This window comes from Falco peregrinus, chromosome 4, assembly GCF_023634155.1.
Source record: "Falco peregrinus isolate bFalPer1 chromosome 4, bFalPer1.pri, whole genome shotgun sequence".
NCBI classification, from domain to species: Eukaryota; Metazoa; Chordata; class Aves; order Falconiformes; family Falconidae; genus Falco; species Falco peregrinus.
This window is the reverse complement of record NC_073724.1, coordinates 94,673,607-94,698,608: the sequence shown is the minus strand read 5'-3', so window position 1 is coordinate 94,698,608 and position 25,002 is coordinate 94,673,607. Positions and strand designations below refer to the sequence as shown.

The window sequence follows — 25,002 nt, the reverse complement described above, 5'->3', positions numbered from 1 at the left end:
GAGAAAAGCTTGGCATAAGTATGGTGTAAGCAAGACACTTGCTATGGCTCCTTATGTCTCGTTTAAAACAGAGCTAACCAAAACCTGCGCTATAAAACCATACTGAAGAGAAAATTTCCTTCTTACTTTTCTGTTAGAAACACTTGGCCACAGAGGGGCGTATGGAAGAAAGAAACTTAGCTTGCAATACAGAGTTTGGCGTTGATAAGGAGAGAGGGTAAGAAGGCTAGTAACTGAAGAACAGCAAAAAGAAATGTGGTAGGACAAAAGCATGGTACAGGCTTTAAGCAAGTGTTGCATTAGCTCATACTGCCAGTCTAAGGGCTCTCCAGAAGATGATGGGGGGAAAAAAGACCTGACTTAGTCCTCAGATTACTGTTGTCCTCAATAGCATACCGAGTTACATCTCCCTATTCTCTACCTTAAGTATCCCTGACTGGTGGAAGAAACAGAAATACTTAACAGTTTAACTTGGCTTCTTATGTCTGCTGTTGTCGAGAAAAGGTGTCTGACCACTGATTGTATTTATACAAAATGGAACACTTACAGCATCTTAAAACAGCATAAAAGCACATCCAAGGGACTTGTTAAAATTGACCTCCGTTGCGTAATGAGGCAGGCACAGTAGGGTATTCTGTCATCTTTTACTTGAAACTGATTGGCAATTTATGATTATTGATTTCCCTGTACTCGGAATCGGTTTACACTTTAGGGTTGATTTCTTGTTTGTAATTAACTTGAGGGATGTGGTAGCTGTGTGGTTGGGCTGGGTAAAAAATAACAGAAAGGGGAAAGTCACTCATTCCTAGTCACTCTGAACAGCCACTGTGGGGTAGGGCTTTATACATAAGCATCTTATCTGCAGGATTTCTCCAGATTGTGTTTCTGTAGCTATGCCTCATCCAAAGGGAAGATGGAAATTCCTGGTGTTTAAGGGTGGAGGGCCTGGGAAGGCTGATACCCTCCCACCACCATCTTTAGCCGGTTTTTAGGAGAAAAGGAAAAATAAAAAAATCTGATTTTTCACAACTGACCGCACGATGGAGATGTTTCATTCCCGCTGAGAGAGCACTGGGGGAGCCCGTGGCTAAAAGAGCTCTCAACAACAGATCTGACTCACAGGTAAAGGGAAAAACACTTAAAGAGGTAATTGAAATGCAATTCAGTACAGCTAAAGCAAATAACACCTATAAATAAAACAAATGCTGGTTCTTGTCTAGCAGAATACTTTCTGCTGTTGCTGTCTGCTTTATTTTACAGTGAAACACAAAATAAATGCCTAGGTTTAATTCTGTACTCATAACAAGAAATGGCTGGCGGGTTTTTTTGCAACCGATTCTGAAACTCCTAGAAATGGAGGCTGTGGCTTTTCCAATGCAATGTCAACAAGTGCAATCTGGGATGACTATACATTTCTTTGTGTAGTAATGTGTCCAGAACAGTTCTACTGCACTTAACTATTTTCAATCCATACCACTGAGAAGCTGAAAGAGAATGCATTTAATGGTGTGTTTTCATACACAGAAACATACATACTGCACAGGGAATTATGTGTACACATAACCTATCAAAGTTATTGCCCCCAGAAGTTCTCTATCTCCTGTTCAGATTTAGTCTCCAGTTCGTAATTGCATTTTGATTCCTTCTGAAAGCAGAATGAATTTTTTTCTTAAATACAACTGAAAATCAAGTTATTCACTATAAATAAAATCACATTAACACTCATATCATCCTTATTTAGTTCTCAGCCAGCCTGTTTTTCTTTACCTGTTCAACCTAATTTGTGCTTGTTCAAAATTTGTTTCAAGTAACCACAGTGTTACGTGCATGAACAAGTGTTGAATGCTATGGCTGACAAAGGGATAAAAGTAAAATCTGACTAAAATTAGCAACAGGGGAAGAAACACTCATCTGATGACAACATTGTATGAGATCATGAAATTGGAAAGGGATACTTTTATTGCTTTCCAAAGGGGGCACTAATACCCTTTAGGAAGCTTTAATAGTACTTCTGCTAGTAGTGATAATTACTTTGGTTTTTCTGCTTATGCCATGCCTAGTAATTTGCATTGCTTGGAAGAAAAATCTCTTTAGCAGTCAGAAATTTGAGAGTTCCTTTTGAAATGTTTTATCAAATTATATATTTTATAAAGCAGGCATTCAAATTTAATGTCTGCATTTGACCCCAAACTGCTTAGTGATAAAGGTCCAGAAAATGTAAAGATTGTTTGAAGTCATGGGATATACTCCTCGTCTTGAATAAAAGCACCCCATAAAAAGGGTAAGACCTCATGTGTGTTGACAAAGAGGTTTCCCCATGAGATGGTCCTTGGCTATACAACAAACACTTCAGATTAGTGTTTTCCATTCCAGATTAAAAGTTTATTTCTTTGCTCAACTTTCAATAACACACATTACAGAGAAAATACAAGACTTATACTGACTTAGGAGTTGCATCATTTTCCACTTGGAGAGCAAAGAATAGGAGAAGGCGAACGGAGGCTTGCTTTGCAAATGGTAATAATTATCATTCACGTTGCTTGGAAAAATGGCATAAAAATCTGAATGTCTAAAAAAGAGTTAACTGTTTATCCAGACATCAGAAGCACACACATGAAAAAAAAATTACTGAAGATATCCTTGACAATCCTTTCCATTTTCTTCTCTGAAATACTTAAAATTACAAGTAAAACACTTTTTGGTGACTGATCAGACACAAAGTAGAATGTAATTTTAGGAAATTAGTACAATTGGGGTTTCTTTTCTTACATCCCTTCTTTTTTGAAATAGCAATGGATTTCAGGTGGCTCACAGGAGTAGCTTTAAAACATCCAATGGCAAACTTCAGATTAATCAACAGAATTACACCACTAATCTGGCTTTTGCAAAAGTGAGCTGACAAAATTAACAGAACTGCTATACATATATATATATAAAGAGCAGCACACGCTGTTATTTCAGGGTTTTAAGTGTAGGAGATACTTTGTGATAATAGTTAACGAGCATGCTGCATACCTGGGATCTGTCAAAATGACAGAAAATAAAAATGTGCTGAAATCTGAAAGGTAGAAGATTTCTGTCTGATTAATAGTAGAGCTGAACTACTAGCAGATCACATGCAAGCATCACGCCCTTCCTTCAGCTGTAGCTGTGGCAAGAGAAGCTGCCACCAGCACGGCTGGGCAGCACGTTGCTTTGGATTAAAAATATGTCCCTTGAAAAATTGCTCCTTGATTCCACCACACACTGCTTCAGCTGTCCCACTACAACAAAGGATAGCGGAACCACGGAACTGACTTCCAAGAAGTGAATTAATCAGCTGTCTGCAGAGGCACCTCACTTCCCTGCAGACACTGTTCTTTCCCATGGTAGCTTTGTTATAAGAAGCACTGTAGATGGTCCTCCCAAGTACCCATGCCACACTTCTTTCTACTGACATTTTTCTTCTTTATGTGAGCCAGATAAATCCTTTCACTAGCATGTCTGATGTAAACTACCCTGACCCTGACCCTTGCTTTACAAGTTCTGCCTGCATACAGTGAACTTTCAAGTGTACACTATTTATATTTTTACAGTGGATTGTTGGTGACATGTTTAAAACATCCTTGATTCATTCTTAGCTTATGATTCCTGGCTTTTTGGTACTAAGGTTTCTTACGCAGATATCATCCCTGATCCTTGAAAAATGCTGGCTTTAACAAGTCAGCTCCATTCTGTCTATCGTCTGTTCTGCATCCTCCAGCACTGACTCAGCCTTTGGATGCACACTATTGCTTTTTCTACTGGAAAACACCATAGTACGTCACCACTGATTAGAGCTTCCTAACATGAAAGATAGCATTTAGAGGTTTCAGAACAAAATGTTTTGAAATCTGAGTTCTGCCTTACAGACAACACGGCATCCATACATCCATATAGCCAATGTCAGAAAATGAGCCTGAAACTGAGTCTACAGTGTTTTTTCCCTAGTACTGGTCACAGGGAATTATCAGAGTTTATAATGCAGGACTCAATGGAAAGAAGTAAGTCTCCCCAAAGCTTATCTTTGCTGTAGCTCTGAGGCCAGAGTTATTACAGGGGAGATTCCAGTGAGCTGGAATCAGGGAGCTGTCTTCTAAGATCCCCAAACAAAAGGCAGAGAAAACTCTTCATTTCCCTTTGATTGACAGGGCACAGAGGTTCTAAATTTAATTTGTGATGTAATTGGCTGGGACAGTTGAAAAAGTTCTGGGAAGCCAAGGCTGAGCTGTGGGTGATGTGAATAAGTCTTTCAAAACCAGAAAGCAGCACACTCCCCCAGAACAAACTGTGAGATCACCATGGTGTGCCCATTGGTTCTCCAACCACTTAACCTCTTCAGGAAAATCCAGTTAACAGTGTCTGGTTTACATCTACCCAAACTGTGTGTAGAACTGTCCACCAGAGCAAACAGAGGCTCTCATACTCTGATGTGTGATTGGGTATGGACAGGTTTTACCAATGTGGAAACAAGAGCACATAGGGCATACCCACACCTTAATCCATGTTGGAGCTTGGGTGCATTACTGGGCCTGGATATTGCACAATGTTCCAAATTCAGATAGCCCTAATGGGGCTGCTGTTATAGCTGAGGAACTAGCTGAAGAACTTTGTAGCTTTATGAGATGCCCAGATGTGTGGACTGAATATGCCTGGTCAGCCACAGCCACTCATTTTTTCCAGGCAGCTGGAAGTCTTGTTGCCATGATAGCTGCTGGATGGATCCCTCACAGGGGTTCCAGCTGCACTTGCAGCTAAGTACCTACTCTGCAGTGGAAACTAGCAATGGATATGGCACTATTGTCTCACAGTTGTTTTGGATTTCCAGTGTCTCTCATCAAACTCTTTTTTTTTTTTTTTTTTTTAAATTTACTCTACAGAAATTAACCAAAACCATCCTACATCTCTCACTCACCTGTGTCCTCCGCTGCCAAATAGTTCTGTAATTAGTGGTTCACACTCAAATCGTAAGGAAGTCAGGTTCAGCTACTTCTCTTATGTTGTCCCAAGAGAGTACCTTTCCCCCCCAGGGTCTTAATGATTTTGAGATGGAAATCTCTCCTGTCAGAGCCGTTCTGCTTGGGGTAAATAATTAAATATCCACTGGAGAATAGAAATGAACCTGGGTCTCCCTTAGCCCAAGCTATTTTCTTTACTTGGTACCTGCTTCTTCTCTTTCCAAACAGAAATTCCATCCTGAAGCTGAAGAGTCTTGAAAAAGGTTTTTGTATTTCTTCCATTAAAAAAAAAAATAATTAAAAAATCTATTTGGAAATATTCCTAACCAGCTCAGTGAGAGAGACTCCCTGCCCTTTGACCCTTTGCTGCACCAGTTTTCCAAAACCCAAGATGCTCATATCTAGATGGTGGTATTTATGTACCCCATCAAGATGTAGCCACAGGACCTGGGGGGTGATCTTTCTGAACCAGCTTCCTCATCATGCCATTCAGCATAGGGCTGAGAGCACCCTGTCTCTTCCTTTATTATTCCACAAAGCCAAGAATGAGTTTAGTCCCAGAGCTGCAGTTTGAAAGAAAAAAAAAAAAAAAAAGAAGAAAAAGAAAAAAAATCCCTTACCATGGATGGGAAGTCTGATAGAAAATATTGTCCAGAATTTTTTCTGGAATGTATAAGGTTATTCTGGATCTGATTCAGTCAAACAGGGCTATTGTGTTAACCAGCCCTAGATCCTCAGCTCTACATTGGCATCACACCATTAATTTTAATATCACTCTATCAGTTTACACTAGCTAATCATCCCTACCAAATGTTTAACAAATGCCATGAAGCATTGCCTACTTTCCTCCCCACACACATACATCACTCTCTTGATTTTCTCTTTCTAACAAAATCTCAGTTTTTCCTTCTGTTGGTCTCTGCATTTTCTTCTTTCCCTTGCTAGGTTACACAGGGATGTTTGAGTCTTGAACTTCTTCACCATTCATGCTAGTTCATGTCTTTTGTTTTTATTTCTATCTAAATCACTGTCTCTCTTCACTTCTTTTCTAATATTAATTCCAATGGGTTTTTTTCAGTGTTTCTTCCTTCTTTGTATTACTGGTTTGTTTCTATGCCATCCTTATGCTTATAAGCTTTCTTTTCTGTCTGTTTCTTTCAAGTGAAGCATATTTTGCTTTCACAATATAGATACTGGCCAACAAGATCAGAATACTGCAATAAGCCCGATTAGAAGCTTTCCACAAAGAGGACAAAATCCACTCATCAGCTTAGGAACTGTGTATTAGTTTTATATGTCACTCGTCCTCTTTATCATATATCTGTACACCCATGTGAACTTGTTCCTCCAAGTATATCTGGTGATTAAACCAAATGCCAGGATACGACAGGAGAAAATGTAGGAAAAGCCTATCCTTACTACTCGCTTCCCAAGAAACTGGGGAGAAATGCAAAGAAAAGGTTGATAGAATAATGAATCAGCAAAGAATTGTATCATATCCCCTGGCTTCTTTGAAATGAATGGAAGTTTTGCTACCAGGGTCAACAGCATGAGAACTATAAGGCTTTCCTCTTCCCCTTCCCCACGACACTCCCACACTCTCACTTAATGCTTTGCTACCTGCATTCCTAAAAGGCTTGAAAACATTCATATTCACCAAATCCCTAAGGTATAGGGAAAGCGCCATTATACACATTTTACCCTCAATAGTTTTCTTTATGTTGGAGTTGGCTAATTGCAGTCTAGTTACTGAGGTACTGCTTTGCTCACTATGAGAAATGCATAAATCATAACTAGAGAGATTTCGTTGTTGGTGAGTTAGCTTGTTGCCCAGGTATTTGCTCTGACAATGCAGAAAAACTGCTGCTGACAGGTATGTCAACTGGATAAAGCTAGGTGGGACAAATTCAAATCTGCTTTACCCACTGCAGCTACCAGAGAAAGTCTATGGCCGAGGTATTACACAGGCATCTGCTGAAGCCAGGTGCAGGACTATTCTTGCTCCCCTTGGGTGTCTTATCCCCTCTTTTTTCCTAGAAATTTCTCTGCTAATCAACACTGTTAGAACAGGGTACCGATGTGATTCTGAAATGACTTGTAAGCAATTCCAAGTAAATGCTGTTACCTTTCAACAGGTTTTCTTTAATGGGAACAGCTTTTGGTAAGAATGCTTTTAGGGTAAACCCATTTCATTACATGTAGAGAGAGAGACAGAGAGACAGAATATCTCATGATGAATGCTTTATACACAAGCTTGTGGTTCACGATATGTCATTGTGACACTTGAGCTAGAGATCATCAACCACACCTCTGGGACTGGTAGACAAGTATACACATTTGATCTCTTGTATTTGTAATGCTTTTAATCTTTCTTGCATTATTAGTAGATGAAGCACAGTCACAGTGTATATTTTCATTGCACAGGAGTACAATGATGCCTTCTCTTCAGTCAAATACATTGAAAGGAATGTAAAAAATAAACACTGCTAGAATTATTCTCTAATTCACGTGCACATTATTTGCCACTTCAGATGCTCTGTAAGGCTGAGAGATTCATCTGTTTAGCGAAGTGGAGGACTACAGGCAGAGCAAAACACAGGACTTACCCCTATTGTTCCAAAGCTCTCAGGCTTTCTTCTAATTTTTTTCTTGCAAAGGTGTCTCCATAACCATCTGATCAGATACCACAGAGATTTTGGGCTTGGTATGACATTAAAAGGAGTGGGCAGAGTTCCTCCTTCTTCAAAGTAACTCATCCAAAGTTTTGTTCGAGCAAACTTCCACTCAATGTCTGCATGATCCTGCACACAAGAAACAACATCAGCACAGATGTTGCTGTAATTAAGAAGGTGAAACAAAACTCTACAAAAATCTGAAAACCTAAAACTAGAACAAGCTTGAAATACTAATGAATTTTCTTGTTAAAATACTGGCATCTTCTTTTGACAGAAGGTCTGTATGTAACAAAACAAACCAAAGCAAAGCTGCTTTACTTAGTAAAGAGATGTTAGATACGTACTGTATATATCTACTTTCAACCTTTCTTTCCTTGCTACAGGTTTTTAAATAATTAAAAGTATCTCAAACAACAAAGGATAATTACAAGCAGAAAAATGCTACTGTTCTGGAAGAGTTGTTTTGTTATAATAGCAGCTCATCATTATTCCACACAGATCACATTAATTACTCTGCTCTGTCGCAGCTTCAACAAGTCTGTAGGTCTCATGCACTCTCTCAGTAATTGCCATCCCCAAAAACTCACAGACAGTTTATCCAACAAATCATGAGGCTACTTAAAATTGTTGAGTCAAGTATCTTGTTTTTCCTACTACTTCAGAATTATGTATTTGGAATAGGTTGTAGTGGGTTTTGTGTGGGCTATTTTGTTTGGTTGGTTGGGGGGGGGTTATTTATTTCTTTTGGATTCTATATAATATTGTATAAATTTGAAAAGTTTTGGGGAAAAAAATCAAAACTAAAGTCCATGGAAAGATTGCTAAATCCTAGCAGTTGAAAAGTTTAAATCACTAATATTAGATTTGGACAACAAATATAGTAGCCAAGAATTTAAACTACAGGTCTAGCCCTAGCCTTTAATATTCAGTCAGATATACAGTAATCAAACCAGTTATTTAGAAGTTGTAGTAGGAAAAGTATTCTACCTGCAGTATTTTTGATGAATGCTAGTATGTTGTGATATTTGTGTACTAGACTTGGCCAGCTAGCGTTGTCATGTAGTCAGTATTTCTTTTGTGGGAAAACTTGTAACTTCTAGATTAGAAAAAAGGTACATTTTAAAGTCTTAAGGCTGTGACGCTTTCTTTGGTTTGTTTGCTTTCTGCATGATCATATTTGAATTATCATATGATGAATCAGTGTTTATTTTCATTAGCCTCCTTAATAGACAGATGAGAAATAAAAATAACCCAATAGCTCTTATAAGGATAAAGACAGTTTTCATTAAAGGAGAAAACACTACACTGCTGAATGAGAAGCCATAACCTTTTGTTGGAACTGCTAATGAGTCCAAAATTGTCCATGAAATATGGGCATCCAATTTCTATTAACTGTATATTCACACTACACAAAAATCTAAAAGTAACAGCCTTTTGAAGGTTAATAATTATAATTATTAAAAATAAAGCAGAGGCAGAACAATCTTTGGCAGAGTCTCTTTCTCAGAAGAGGTCCTGGAACAGTGCAGCTTGGGAAGGACTGTGGCCCATACCACTTTCCAGCAGCTTCAGGACACCCTTCCCAACCCACAAGCTGGCTTCTGCAGCAGAGTCCTCATTCAAAGCTGTGGGGAAATTCCCCTTTGCCCAGTACAGCTGGGCCTGATTTCTGGGTCCTTCCAGAAAAGTGCAAAAAAATTAGAACGAATCACAGAATTTGTCCCAATATCCTGTCTGTAAAAAATATTTACTGCCAGAAAAATGGGATATAGGAACAGACAGAACGTATGTATAATAAATTATTTAAGGATAAGCAACAACTTACAGCAATGAGTTGGTAAGAATTATTCATCATGGCTATTAGCATGTTGAGTAGAACAACCAGAGATATTACATTATAGGTACCAAACATGGTGGCCCCAACAAATTCAGTAAATTCATGCCTTGCTTTCACATTGGTCACATAGAGATTGATGAGTCCAAATATAGACCAGAATAATGATTGCAGCGTTTCAAATAATCTGAAAGACAGAACCCAAAGGGAATAGCTGTATAATAACAATATATGTACTTTTCAGATTGTTGGTTTTTTTCCCCAAACACACAAAAGCGCTTGACTTGATTGAGATGAATGATACTTACCACAATATAGGCAACAAATATGGAATATATTTCTAGGGAAACAGTGGCTTAATGTTTCAGATCTGAGGCTCTAGATATAGAATACTGAATCTATAAATAAGCCTGAGAATAAAAGGCCAGTTTTGTTTAAACTTCTGCGGCATAAATATAGTTTTAGAGATTTTATTTCAGACACCTGCCTTTGAAGTATTTTGACCCTTTGTCTTGACTGTAGAAGGTAGAATAAGGATCCAAATGTAACTCAGTGATGGTGTTTCAACCGAAGAGTTTCTTGACAATAACTGCAGTGAGTTTCCTCCATGGCCTCTCTCCTACTCCTTCACCCTGACACCAGAAACAGGTTACCCCGACAAGATGAGTGGGCCACCAGTGCTGTCCCCCCTGCACCTGGAGCAGGGAAGCTGCTGAACTGTGGGGACTTGTACCACTATGGGCAGTCCTGCACTCTGGGGCCTGTTGTTCAGAACTGGACCAAACTTAACCCTTCAGACCCTTTCCTACCATGCAGCATCATCTGTGAAACATAACTGTGACACAGAATCCAGTAGAGTGCTGTCCTGCAGAGATACCTGGGAGGGCAGTGTGTTTGTACTTATGGAAATTCTAGATCCTGAATCCCTGCTTCGGTAATAGAGTGTATACGAGTGGTAAAGGGTCTGGAGTCTCTTGCATGGTTTACACTTGTCTGAGCAAAAATTGAACAACCACTATTCTCCCCTGCTCACAGTTGCAGAACAAACTCACAAGGCACCACAGTTTGCCTTGACACCATCTTCTGGCACTAGTACTAGTAGACGAATAACATCGCTTCCCTCAATGTTCCACTCAGAAAAATTTCCCTATGCTTTTCTGTTCAGATCACACAAAGTTTAGACCTGCATAAGATGCCATTAATATGCAAGATAAATATGCTGTGTCTGAGCAAAGTTACTTGATTAAGATGATATAAAAGGTGTTGTTTATTTACGTTAAGAAGGAAGCCATTGGTAATAAATGTGTTTTAAAAACAGCCTAGATACGATTCATAGAAGGTAATATGGAACAGGTATTTATAGCAGACATTTGGTTCAGAATGCAAGTTGAAAGATGAAAGAATTAGTATTCCTTTGGTAGTGTTTTGGTACGATAGAGGAACTACAGAACAGAGTGAAGTAAAACTGATTTTTAAGTGAAAGAAAAAAAAACAACTTTAAAACAGAAATTAGAATATATTCTTTGATTGTGTAAAGTAGACTCAGGGTCAGTAGAAGCTTGGACTGAATGTTTTTTCCTGCCTCAGCTATCACATTTACAAGGATTCTTCATGCTTTAGAACATCAAACTTAATGCCCACAAGTAGACATGGAAGAAATGCAGAGCAACAGCTGCCTGCATAAGCAAGCTCTGATCTGGTGACCTTTTTCCCCTTAATTCTAAATATGTACTTTCTAATGTCGTACTATCTCCCCCTCCTCTTTATCTTTTGATCTTTTGAGTTATCTTGAATTGTACAGACTTCACTGTGGCATGGGTTGAACATTATTACAGAGTGATGTAATGGTGGGGGGGGTTGTTTTTTTCTTATTAGGGTAACTTTAGATGTGTCTGTCAGGACACCACCATAATACCAATAGAAAATAGACAGTCTTTCCCCTGTAAACAACATCTAAGTGATTAAAATACTGTGGGCAGAAGGGGAAGATAGAAATAGATCAGCCACTTACGTTGAAAATGCATTATTCTGCTTTTCACATCGTATTCCTTTGCAGTTGCCGGGTTCGTTTGTCTCATAGTAGAAGTACAGCTGGTTCAATCCATTTGCAAAAGCTAGCAGCACAAGGCAGTATATGAAGAGAAACTTCAAAATATCCAGCAACATTCTTCCTAGAGATATCTGCAGAGGTCCCAGGTGAGAATTTGCAGTGAATAATGAGATCAAGCGTAGGGAGCTAAAGATGTTTGCAATTGCAAACAGGGCCTCAGCCACCAGGGTTGGATGCCACATGTCCCAGCTCTCCCGTGGAACTAACCCACTATACTGAAAACAAGCAGAAGGGAAGAAATTACTTCTCTATCTTTATGCACAAAAAAGTATGTCAGTTTTTTATAAGCTGTTCAATTAATTTTCTGATAATACAATGAAACTAAATACCTTTCAGAAAGCAACATGTCTTCAAAAGAGCTTCTTATTTTAGGAAAACAAAAAATGACCAACACCCATGTACTTGTCCTTCATTTTTATCTGCAGGATGGTCTACACTTTCCAGTTTTTCGCCTGGTTTTTTTATTTGCCTTTAATTTTCACAGTAGCAAAAGCAAGTCTAAAAATTCTGACAGAGGAAAAGGAACAGTTTTGAACACCTGGGTTCTTAGAATTATAGAAACTTTCAGCTGTAAAATCAGGTAAGTTATTTCTTTGGAGAACAGTGTGGATATGACAATGATGGACAGAAACACACAAGAACTTTGGCAAGTTGGAAGAAAACATTTAATTAACGAATAAGTATATTACTTAATCACTAACATAGGACCAATGATGAAAAAGCTGTTTATGAATGAACCATGGCAAACTGCTTGTGTGTCTCATTATTAAAGTCTGATCCATGGAACTGTGACTCTCCACTGTTTCAGCTCTACCAAAAAATTCCTTGAAGATGAAAGATGTTACTTTGAACTAAGGTTTAACTACCGTGGCAGACTCATTACTATTTCTTTGGTCTCATTTATCTGTTTTACAGAATTTATTAGAGGACAGAATGTATGCTATGAGGCACTCTAAAATGATGGGGTAATATAATATGAAGCAGATTTCAAAGAGGGACTATGGTGCAGTCTGTATTTACCTACTGTGGGACACCCAGATGCATCCTTCAGAGCTGCTGATCACACCCTCAATAGTCAGGAAAGGGGCTTTTCTGTGTTGCTGGGGCCAGATGAAACACCATAGCCAGGCACCACAACATTTCCACATGACTCTCATGCTCAAAAGATGACTGCTCTCAGAGTGGCTTGAGACCACCTGAGGAATCTGAACTGACACAAGCCTATGGGACCCAATGAGCTATTCCCAGAGTTGTGAGGGAAATGGCTGATGTAGTTGCCAAGCCAGTCTCCATGCTAATTGAAAAGTCATGGCAGTCAGGTGAAGTCCCCAGTGAGTGGAAAAAGGGAAACGCTGCACCCATTTGTAAAAAGGGTAGAAGGGAGGAACCTGGGAACTGCCGACCTGTCAGCCTCACCCCTGTGCCTGGGAAGCTCATGGAACAGATCCTCCTAGAAGCTATTCTAAGGCACATGGAGGACAAGGAGGTGATTTGAGACAACCAATATGGTTCCACCAAGGGCAATTCCTGCGTGACCCAACGTAGTGGCCTTCTATGATAGAGTGACTACACCAGTGGAACAGGGAAGAGCTATAGATGTCATCTATCTGGACTTCTGTAAGGCCTATGACATGGCCCCCCACAAATGGAATTGGCTGGATGGTTGAATCCAGAGTAGTGGTCCCCAGCTCAATGTCTGGATGAAGATCAGTGACAAGCGGTGTCCCTCAGTGTAGAGGAATGAAGGCAGTGGAATGATTGGCATTGATGGTATACAGCTGTGGCCTTGCTGTGGAGGCAGTGGGTTGATTGACATGGACAATGTGCAGCTGTAGCTCATTCCCACTAAGTAGTTAAATAGCCCTAAGGATTGTTGGAGGGGGGAGGAGCAGTGTGATGTGACCTCTGGAGGAAGGAGATGCAGATGGGCAGTAGGCTCTCACTGATGGTAAAGGCCTTGTTACAGCCTAGTAGTTTGTTTGTGTGTGCTGCAACACCTCAGGGGTCTACATTGGGGCCAGTACTGTTTAATATCTTCATCAATGACATAGACAGTGGGATCAAGTTTACCTTTAGCAAGTTTGTAGATGGCACCGAGCTGAGTGGTGTGGTTGACACATCTGAGGAATGAGATGCCATACAGAGGGACCTGGACAACCTTGAGAAGTGTGTCCATGTGACCTTCATGAGGTTCAACAAGGCCAAGCACCTGGGTCAGGGCAACCCCCAATATCAGTACAGGTTGGGGCGTGAAGGGATTGACAGAAGTCTTGCTGAGGAGGACTTGGGGATGTTGGTGGATCAAAAGCTGGACGTGACCTGGCAATGTGCACTTGTAGCCCAGAAGGCCAACTGTATCCTGGGCTGCATCAAAAGAAGCATGGCCAGCAGGCCCAAGGATGTGATTCTGCGCCTCTACTCCACTCCAGTGAGACCCCACCCGGAGTACTGCTTTCGGCTTTGGAGTCCTCAGCACAGGAAAGACATGGACCTGAGGGCCACAAAAATCATCAGAGAGATGGAAGACTTCTCCTGTGAAGAAAGGCTGAGAGGGTTGAAGTTCTTCAGCCTGAAGAAGAGAAAGCTCTGGGGAGACTTTATTACAGCCTTTCAGTACCTAAAGGGGGCTTATAAGAAAGATGAGGCTAGACTTTCAAATAGAGCTTGCTGCAATAGGACAGGGTGTGATGGCTCTAAACTAAAAGAGAGTTGATTTAGACTAGCTATAAGGAAGAAATTTTTTTATGATGAAGGTGGTGAAAAACTAGCACAGGTTGCCCAGAGAGGTGGTAGATGCCCCATCCCTGGAAACACTTAAGGTCAGGTTGGACAGGGCTCCGAGCAACCTGATCTAGTTGGAGATGTCCTTTCTTGTTGCAGGGGGGTTGGACTAGATGAGAATTAAAGGTCCCTTCCAACCCAAATCATTCTATGATTCAAATTGCAGATGGGAACTGAGTATTGTCTTGGACAGTGCTAGTTGGCACAGGACCCCACCATCCTACAGCTGCTCTAACTGACTGGTAGTGTAAGTCAGACAGTCCCAGTGCCTGACTGCCATCCCTGCCACAGTTTTATTTACTTATGTACAAGCAACAATAGCATCTGACAGTCTTGTGGATTTGGGGATGAGAACTGCAAAACTGGAGAGCAGTAGTCCGTTGCAGAGTTAAGAATTACTCAGCCTTACATTTCAACCACCACTGATATTTGCTGTTTAGAGTAGGGACCTGAATCCAGACCTGCTGGAGTCATAGCTCAGTACTCTTTTCATTAGACTATCCTCTCCCTAATGATCATGCTGTAAAATCAAGTCTTACTGCATTTGACATTGTAGCTCCAAGATAGTTGCTATTCTGCCTCATCCACTACTACCCTTCAGTCCAGTTCTGACTGATTCAAGATCGGTGATGAAGTAACAGGCAGTAGAAAACAGAACTGAGTTACTAGAGGCATCAGCTAAGAGATAAAAGCAAGAAGAAAATGAAGCAGAATTTTCAATTTTTATTGAGAAAAGAGAGATGAGAACTCAGCATGTTTTCTATAATGCCTCTCTTTGAATAATATGACACAGGATTTGACTGAATTCTGATGGAACTGTAAAACCCTGGTATGTAAAAACTTGCACCTGTTAAATAACTAGGGACAATTGTCAGTACAAGCAAAGACTAGGTGCTGAACAGTGCACTAGATGCTCAGATTACAGAAAAATACACAAGGTGTGTTGGAGGAATAAGGGAAAAATATTAATGAAAAAAATTTAAAGAAGATATTTGAAACCAGGAATAGATTGAGTTTTTGTTAGAGAATCAAAAGCATCCAACTGCAGATATATTTTAGATGAACCAAGTAGTGGCAGATTCCAAGGAAGTTAAACAAGCAGGAGAGGAAAACACGGAACTAGAGGACACTGAATAAGGATAGCAAATGATAAAGTAAAAGAGCAAGAATAAAGTTAAACCAGCCAGGTGTGGACAGCCACATCTGTGCTCTGTCCCCTCCTCTCACAGTCCACAAAGAAAAATGGGCATTTCTAGTGTATTAGGGAAGCAGATATCCCAAACAGGTCAGATGAGCTGCTCTTTAACTTTCTCTGTTTCTTCTCATTGATTACTGGGGTAGGGAAGAGGCTATCTTATAGTTGTAGTCTGACAAGATGTATACAATGTCACCTTTTCTAGAAGAGATGAGGTTAAGGAGAAAGGTGAGAAGAAAGGAATTTATCTATGATGTTCTGGACTGAGACACAAAACTGGTGCATTAAAACAGCCAGAAAAGATAAATGACCCCTTATTTATAAAAGGGAAATCAAAGGCACACGGTATTTCAGCTTAACTGACTGTGCCTTTCTGGGGCCCAAGTGCTTGCTGCATGTTTAGATACAATGCAAAAAAAAGTCATGACTGTAAGTAGAAATTGATTGCTGTTATTTCAGTTTTGAAGAGATGTGATTTAAGAGACTGGAAATACTTGGCTTAAAAATTGTGAGAAAGGTGAAGGCCAGAGAAGCAATTTTGGAAATTATCTGTGAAACATAATAGCTGAAAGAAGGCAGCAAGTTATATATATATATATGTATATATATATATATATATATAAGAGTTTAAGAGGGTTCTGACAACAAAACTGCTTCCACTAACTAGAGGATGCTGAAAAAGAAATCTAGAAATATTGAAGAACAACCAGCAGAACAAAGAAGCTTACGTGTTAGAAGGAGAAGAAAGCAGAGGCACAAAAAGACTAGGCATATTAAAAACAGAAACATTGAGAATATGAAAAAAAGAAAAACTGTATTTTAGGACAAAACAACCCCAAACATGCAGAACTGAAGCATTTGTTCTCTCACTCATTCTTGTTGATGTTCTTACGTTCTATACAGAATAAATAAATGGTTATTGTTCTAGGGAATGGAAAACGGTAAGAGCAAATATAGCAACACTGAGCTTTTTGTAAACCATGATGTTGATACTTAGTACTTCTTTTATTATTTTGTGACCCTGAGGAATTTCTCTCCCCACTTCAAATGCAAACACAACCTCTTGACTTGTAACAAGCCAGCCATCACTCAACATGATTAAATGATACCTATCATTGGCTTGTCAGTTGAATGAAATGTACATGGCACATCAATGGAAAGTTAAGAAGATCAGAAAACAAACTGAGCAGCATATAAACAGTAGAGTTTCAAGGCAAATATATGATGATTGTGTGATATCACCCAGGGAATACAAGATAATAATTCTTGATCCTTACTCAAAGGAATTAAAATGCAAATCTAGTATCAGAACCATTTGTGAGGAAAAAAGCTGAGCGATCAGTTTTCCCATGAAAACAAAAGTCACTAACTGTAGAACTCATGAAAGCAACAAGAAAGATCAAACAGACATGTAGATCAGGCTACCTGAATGTTCAATGGACTGCTGGACCTTGGTCAAATGTGACCCTCTTTTTTTCTGATAACAAAAGAAAGGTTAAATAATACCCATTTCAGCAAAAGTACTTTAAATCCTTTCCTGAAAGGTCATATGCAAATGTGAACTCCTCCTATTTTAAAATGTATGTCCCAATCTTTGCATACATTATGCTGAATTTCGGAACAGCAGTAGGAAAAGGGTGGGGGGCTGATGTAGCAAAGAGCTTTAAAACAGTAATTACACTTAGGAATTGAGTCCATAATTTTGGGGGGAGGGTTGTGCATTAATACTCCTACGTAAATGGACATTTTGTCTGTAAATCTGGTGAAACATTAATCAAAAACACTTTACAATGTACAAAGTCAATGTTTGCTCCTGCAGAATTGGTGCCAGAAGAGAAATATAAACTTATTTACTACTGAACAGAGTAGATCTGACACAGTGATCACTAAGGCAGTAAATATTGAGACAAACAATGTATTTTTAGTTATTTTTCAGAGTTCTTGCCTTGAATAGGAACCTTTTTACTAGCTTTTCATGTCAGTGGCTGAGACACATAATCAGTAATATGAACTTCCATGCAGTTTCTAGCAGAACTGGGAACAAGCTGCACTAGGTCAAATGCTCAGGTTTAAGAAATATTTAAGATAAAGCAAGCAGGGTCTGCATATAAGTTGGCACTTCACCTAACTTTATGCAATAGTACAAATTAAATTATCTTCCAAAACCATAGAAAGAACCATTTCTCTTAGAGCACGAGATGTCTATCTATATCTACAACCCTCCATCAAAACAGATGTGTTGCTTAAAATCTGTTATCTTGTACTCTCATTAAACGTGTCAATGCACTATTTATAATATTATTTATTGGGGAGAAAGTATTTTCAGTGGATATACTGGATAATTTAAAAAGACCTCACAAGTTGATATAAAATCAGAGACAAAAAGCATAGCCCTTTGAAAAACACGAGATGTACTCATTTTGTTTGAATACTGGCAATGAAACAGGTAACTGAATTATCTTAGCAGTTCTCGCATCCTGAAATTACACTTTTTTGGTGTATTTTACATTATTCCACCAGCTGCTGCAAATAATATCCATCTGCTCAACCACTGTGTCAGTCGGAGAGCCTTGAATGGGCAATATACACTATGTTTTTCTCTGGGAACATTTATCACACAAGAGAGTAGTATGAGGGCACTCTCATAATTTTATTCAAGGGAGTTGGTAAAAATGTTTAATTAGGTAGATTTAGCTGTTTTATAGGAGGTAGAATACCTCTAAGAAGTGCATTTATATATTTGAATTAATAAATAACAGAAAAGCTCTTTCAGAAAAAAATCGTCTTGCAAGGTTTAGAAAACAAAAATAAAAGCTTTACATCAAAACACTGGTTACATTTGGCATTCTCTCAATCTCCTCTGGGATAGAGGTGGGGAATTCTGTTGTAGGTATTTGAAGAAAATGTGGCTGGATATTAAATGACACTTGTATTAGTCTCTTTATTACCTCATCATGTGTTTCAATTGACTACCAGAACTGAGGCTCTTTTAAGGAACAAAAAGGTATTTGGGTGCAACATTGCACACACAGTAAAAATATAATATCTGCAGAACCAAAGATAGTGCTTTATGCACTGTGTTGATTATGATTGGCATGCAAGCACTAATTCAGAGAGTAATGGATGCATATTATCCCAGATACTGTCACCTTGGAATCTAATTACCATAAGCAGAAGCTGTCTGGGAGATGAAATGTCTTCTAACAAATATTATTCTAAAGTGAATAATTGGCCATCTCAAATGCTTTGGAAACATGCCTTTTCCATGAACTGTTTGCTTTGATACATGGGATGCTGAAATGACAATTTTCTGGTCACTTTATGATAAGGCGCCCTTGTGTGTAAAAAGGCATTTCATCAGCTTTAAATGACAGCTCTCCTCACGCTTGTGAGCAGCTTGCTCTTTCAGGCAACAGCTTCTAATTTCTTTGAGTGAGAACACTTCCAAAGGATTGCAGCCAGAGAACCAGCACGCCAGAAAACTTTTGTCACAGGAGGACGCTGATGTCAACAGATCACAGGTCTTTGGTCACCCCTGCCCCTGACTGGCTGACATGTAGGCACTTGTGAAGAGACACAAGATGATATAAATCAGAGATTCCTATGTTCCTCTATGCTTATGGCAGGGCTGCAGCAGGAACAGCTGCTGTTTGAGGGTAAGGGAGCTGTAACCAGCTACTTGATGGCTGTATCCTCTTCTTTCTCCAGCCAAAAGATCCTTGGCTGGGGAGAGACTTCTTCCATACACGCAGAGTAGCTGGTGGCAGGGAATTTGAAACAGCTGAAATACAGTGCTGATCACAATGGCCAGTAAAAATGGGCTTGTTAACTTTACTTGGATGTGATAAGATCCATGACAGATGCTAAGATGCTTTAGTTTCCTTTCAGATGTGGTTTCCTTGTCCTTGAGACCATTGTTATGATTAAAATCTTTCATTTTATAAGGAATTTCTATCATGTTATGGATTGATGTTGAATACATACAAAAATGCAATATGTTCCATAGCTTTGGAAAGCAGGGCTATTTTTCTGGAAGATACTTCAAACAGTGGGAATATAAAATCATTCATAAGAAGTCCATGAAAAGGATGAGAAAATGAACATAACCAGCCTCAAGTGACTATCTTATTCCTTCCAGCTTTACTTGTTCATGTTGCACTTATCAGAAATTTTCAACACAAATTAAAACTTTGCTCTTTACGCACATACACCACCACCACCACCACCACTACCACCCCCAATTTTAAGTATATGTATTTTTTTGTAGTCCTGTCTGGAAGTTTTGCATGGTGTGTAAACTTGTCTTAGAGGTAATAATTTCTTACTGATAAATACACAAAGACTAATTCAAAACATAATTTTGTGCAAACATTATTAAATATTACAAGTGATCTCCCTTTTCCAAGAAAATGACATTATGACTATTCATGATCAAATAACAAAAGATTGTGTAGTCCCAGAACAAAAAAAAAATTATAAATCACAATGTTTTGTTCATTCTTATCCTGGTCTAGTTTCTTGTCATATCTGGAGATTCAACGAGCACATCATACATCTCTTGCATTGCTAAGCCTGAGAACCTCCAAATACAGAAGAAAGTTTGAAGAAGCCTGATTTGTCTTAAATATTCTACTGATTTTTTTTTTTTTAAAGTTTACCTTTGAAAATGCAACAATTTTCAAAGAGATTGTTGCTAAGTACAAGGAGTTCATTACAAAATCCATGAGGTTCCACCAATCATGAATGTAGTCCTGTAGTCCACCATCCCACATCTGTTTAATTTCACCCCAGATAAAACCTGTAAATAGAACATAATTCATTAAGCATGTATATTAAATAAAAAAGGCTGTGAGTATTCTAGACACTTATCTCACAACAGATTGATTCTCCTGACATTAATTATAAAGGGAAGGTGGGTAAGTGCTCGAAATTACACATCTAGTTAGGTGAAATTCTATCTTCCCATTAATGTTTCCAGAATTAATTTGTCAGGCAAAACAAAACAAAAAAATCATCTGCTTGTACAAGGGCAATTTCTTGCGCTTTCTCCAATCTCTTTCCCCATTGTATTCTAATAAGTACAAAAAGGGTCCTAAACCCAGTCACCACTGCCAGCTCTGTCCTTGGTATCTGCTGCAATATAATTAAAACTGGAAAATCTATGACAGCAGGAGTCAATCCAACACATTAATTTATTTCAGTTGGAACCCATACAATACGGAAGAGAATTTCTATTGTTATTGTCCATGCTGAACTGAAGTGTCCCTTTTCCATCAGAAAGAGTAGTGTCTCCAGCAGAATATTTTCCTTTGGGACATGAAGGAATGAAAACTATTTTCAAGTGTGCAGAGCACACATTGCACTGGACACAAAGTGTTTACAGAAGTATTCAGTCCCAGTGGGAAATTTTGCAAGTTGTCTGACATGAACTTGGTGCAACAGCTCCAGAGACAACTGTGTGGAGACTGTGATGCTATAAACATTAATAGTTCTCTGAAGAAGATACTCCACACTATTGTATAATATGGTATCATAAAACAATATGGAACACTTAGATGCATATTTCATATTATTCCCTACAGAGCTTTTTTGATCACAATATGAACAGAGCTTTTAATTTTTTACAGTTAATTATTTTCTTAAAGGAATTTTTTACTGTTGTGCTCATTAAAGGGACAAAATTCACCACAACAACCCAGTCTCTCACATAGAGTTGTTGAGATACATTTAATTCAGCATTGCTTTTCTCCACCTGCTTATCACATGCTCCTTTAGAAAATGTTGAACAGATTTTGTGCAGGGGTCTATAGAGGGTCCCTATAGGGACCTGCATTACTCTAGTCAGGGCTAAATTCACCTTGAACCTTAACATTTTTTCTCAATGGTCTTCTAGTTGACTGCAGGAAAACCTGTGTCTTCTCTCAAACATGATCCCTGAAAAGTGATTCCTGGTCTATTTTTGTTCAAGCCAGGTAGGTTTTTGAGTTATTTGGAAGGCAGGAGGGGTATAGATGGGAGGAGTACAATTTCATTTTGTAGTGGTTTGGCTTGAGTCTTTCTGTCTCCTGATTGCTTTCAAAAGGAAAGGTTCCCTTTCTCACTACCTTCTCCCCATCAAATCTCAGCCACAAGTTCCTGTCTTGTTTCTGTGTGTCATCATCAGTAATCACAAGCCTTAGGAGTACCTGAATCATCTGATCGGTCCAGCAACTTATTTTCATAGGGTTCATTTTCAACTATGCCCCCATCACTATTTCAGCATTCTGCAGAGCTCGGGGAACACATTCTGAGAAAGGACCATGATGCGAACATGTAGACAGGAAAGTGATATACACCCATTTTAGTATCTACAATAGCCTAGACAGGCTGACTGCAACTCTGTGTTTAGGTTATCAGATGAAACTAATACACAAAATATAGCACTGTTAAGAAACTAACGTATTTTCAAGCTGCAATCAATTCTGATGAGAAACAGTAAGAAAATCGTGGAACATTATTGTGTGGCAGGGGTCAATATCCACTAACAGCACCCACTGCTGCTGCTAACTGCCCAAGCACCACCACAAAGGGAACACAGCTTCACAGGGCTACTAGGCAAGCTCCTAAAAGCCTGCCCATTTCAGCCTGTGAAATGACTCATCTACTTACTCTTCAAGAGCTGGTTGCTCCTAACACACAGTATGAACATGATGACAGCAGTCTGGCTCCCACTTCCCACCACAGTCCCATCCAACCTTCAACACACAGCCCGTGTACTTGCAAATATCCCTGCTTGCTCTTCCGCTATGTTTTAGGCATAACATGTTAAACATCACCAGGTTATAAAAGCAGCTGGTTTGGGGGCTGCAATATACCCCTCACGTTTCAGACACTGCTCTGAGTCACCCTTGCTCCACTTGCAGAACAGCACACACAAATCACTATTGTGCTGCAGGAGCCTGAGGAGACTTGGCTCCAGGCTCAGAGGAGACCTGGAGCCAACGGCTGTGTAATATGGATATGGCCCCTAAGCCTCAGTGTTAGAGAACAATTCCTTGTTGGTTTGTTTTTTTTTATTTAATAATACAGATGTAGCCCCAGGATCCTGACATTGGGAATGCTGCTGTGGCACAGAAAGCAGGCAGTTGCATTGATGGAAGATGCTCGAAGAAAAAGGCTTAAATATAAATTATTTTGTAATTCACCAAGTTAAGCATTTGCTTTAAAATATGCTTTAAAAACAGAGCAGAAATAGGTTGGGATGATTATTAAGATGAAGGTTTAAGTGAGAGCGTGCAGGTTCAGTAAAGTCTTCTGCTGAGATATTCTCCATGATTCACAACCAGGCAAAGATGTGAACTGACACAAACACAACAGGGCTGTTCTCTGTAAGACTGTTCCTCAGCATCATATGCTTTGATAGCATTACCTAAAATACAATAGAACTATGCACAGATTTAAAAAGAAATGTTGACTAATGCTGCTGCATTTGATCTGTTTTGTGACTGAAAAGCTAGACTGTTTTTCCAAGTATTTCCTGGGCTTTAGAAGATGAAGTGTGATTGTAAAGTTGACACTAACAGAAATACCGACCTATTATAGAATAGTGGAAAAGAGTATATAGCCTTTGTAAATTTGATCATTTTGAATTAGAAACACAACTAATCCAAACTACCAACAAAGTTGAAGTCATTTGGCTGCTGAAAGTTCTGAGTATACTTTGACGTCATAACGATGGTGTTTCTAAATTTTTTCTTGGTTCAAGACAACTTTTATGTTCAGCCTGATGCAGGACTTAATCTTTTCGAGCAAATGATAATGGAAAACTGGAAGTACTACATGTTTTTTTGGCTGGAGATGTGACAGTTCAATCTTTTTTTGCCAGCCAAAGAATCTAAGTGCTAACTCTCTATACAAATACAGTTACTGAGATCTGATGGGGCTCCAGGAAACTTGAAACTAGGCTGACTGATGGATGCTATGTTTATGACAGACACAGAGTCCATGTATGCTACACAGGCTTTCCAGACATGTCTTTTTGAAGGCAGATCTTTGAAGGTACAAAGTCCTAATGTTGATAGCTATAAACCACAACTTCAGGGCAATCTCACCATGAAAGCTGAGATCAGAGTCTTTGCAGGCACCAGATCTCTATGGCTAGGTTTACTGAGGGGTGCTCAATTGGAGCAGCGAATGCTGGAAGAACAGGGATCTCTGGAGTTCTGTAAATCCTCCCAAGTGTGCCTGAAGGGTTATCCTATAAAAGTGTACTCTGAATCCCAGAGCCTTTCTGCAAAGCTGAAGACTCCTCTAAGGCCTGGTCAGTTTACTTGATGGAGCTATTCTGAGCCATGAGAGATTCCCAGTTGTTCTGTTTAGAATTAACTTATGGTCACTCATCCAGAGGTCTTAAAATCTTGTTGTAGATCATAATTGTATCTTTTTGCAAGAAGGAAGGGTCAGGGGGGGAAAGAAGTCAGTCAGCTTTTATCTTCACAGGGTCTGGTACCATATGCCAATTTTATTCTGTTACATTCACTGGGAGAATGAGGAAAAGACTAAGAAAATCTCTTTATATGCATACTTTTTAAAAAACATTTTCTCTGTGACCTTGCACACTTCCCTGTTCTATTTAGAAGATTTATGGATAGCTGGACACAACCTGGCTTTATTGTCTAAGGAGACTTTTGGGCAATTCCAAAACAGAACCTGACATAGAAGACATGCAGCAATAAGACTGTCTAATAGTTGCGTTATTACAGGTAGGAAAGAGATCTAGAGTCCAGGTATTGCGTGTTATTAATGTGCCAAAGCAGTAACGTTATCACATGGTGACAGAGCTCATGTCAGAGCTATGTGCTCAGCAGCAAGAAAGATGATGTCTCAGCAAAGCAGAAGGGACACCACCAGCCTGCACACAGGTGCTAGGGAAAAACTGCTAAGAGGAGCCAGCTAAATAGAAAGAGTAGATCTAAAAGCAAGAGTAGACAGTCAGATTGCAGATAATTGTCTAAAGCTCTCTTTTAACTTCCAGAGAGACAACAAGCATCTCCAAGGCAATAATCCTGTCATCTGCAGGTGGGTCAATCTTCCCATTGACTGCAAAGTGAGCCATGGAGGATTAGGCTGATTTAAAACAGATCTCTAATTTCCAGGTGCCTGTATTTAGCTGAAATAGTTCCACCCAGAGCAGATGTCACTGTTTTACCTGGATAATCTTTGTTATATTCTGGTTGTCTGTTTGTTCCAACTGTGTCTTTCCTATCTCTCCACACCAGTTAGATTTTTATACCTGCCTCTTATACCTGTTCCTCATCAACCTGCTTTTATGATTTATTGCCACTTACAAGGAGATTATCAACGTTATGCAGCTTTTCCATCTCATTAATCAAGGACTTAAATTGGAAAGTTGAAGGTAAGACTTTCAAGCATTTGTTGCATTGTTTATAACT

At 39.2% G+C, this 25,002-nt stretch overlaps 1 protein-coding gene across 1 annotated transcript in view; it reads right to left on the bottom strand.

Moving 5' to 3' along the window:
- The window catches only part of TRPC4 (transient receptor potential cation channel subfamily C member 4), a 161,947-nt gene that overhangs the window by 5,746 nt on the left and 131,199 nt on the right, over window positions 1-25,002 (bottom strand). Inside the window, exons 5-8 of the mRNA XM_055803135.1 lie at window positions 20,230-20,369; window positions 11,497-11,810; window positions 9,477-9,672; window positions 7,583-7,777 (exon numbers count right to left, since the gene is read on the bottom strand). Coding sequence (XP_055659110.1) covers window positions 7,583-7,777; window positions 9,477-9,672; window positions 11,497-11,810; window positions 20,230-20,369 — 845 coding nt within the window. The remainder of the gene's footprint in view (window positions 1-7,582; window positions 7,778-9,476; window positions 9,673-11,496; window positions 11,811-20,229; window positions 20,370-25,002) is intronic.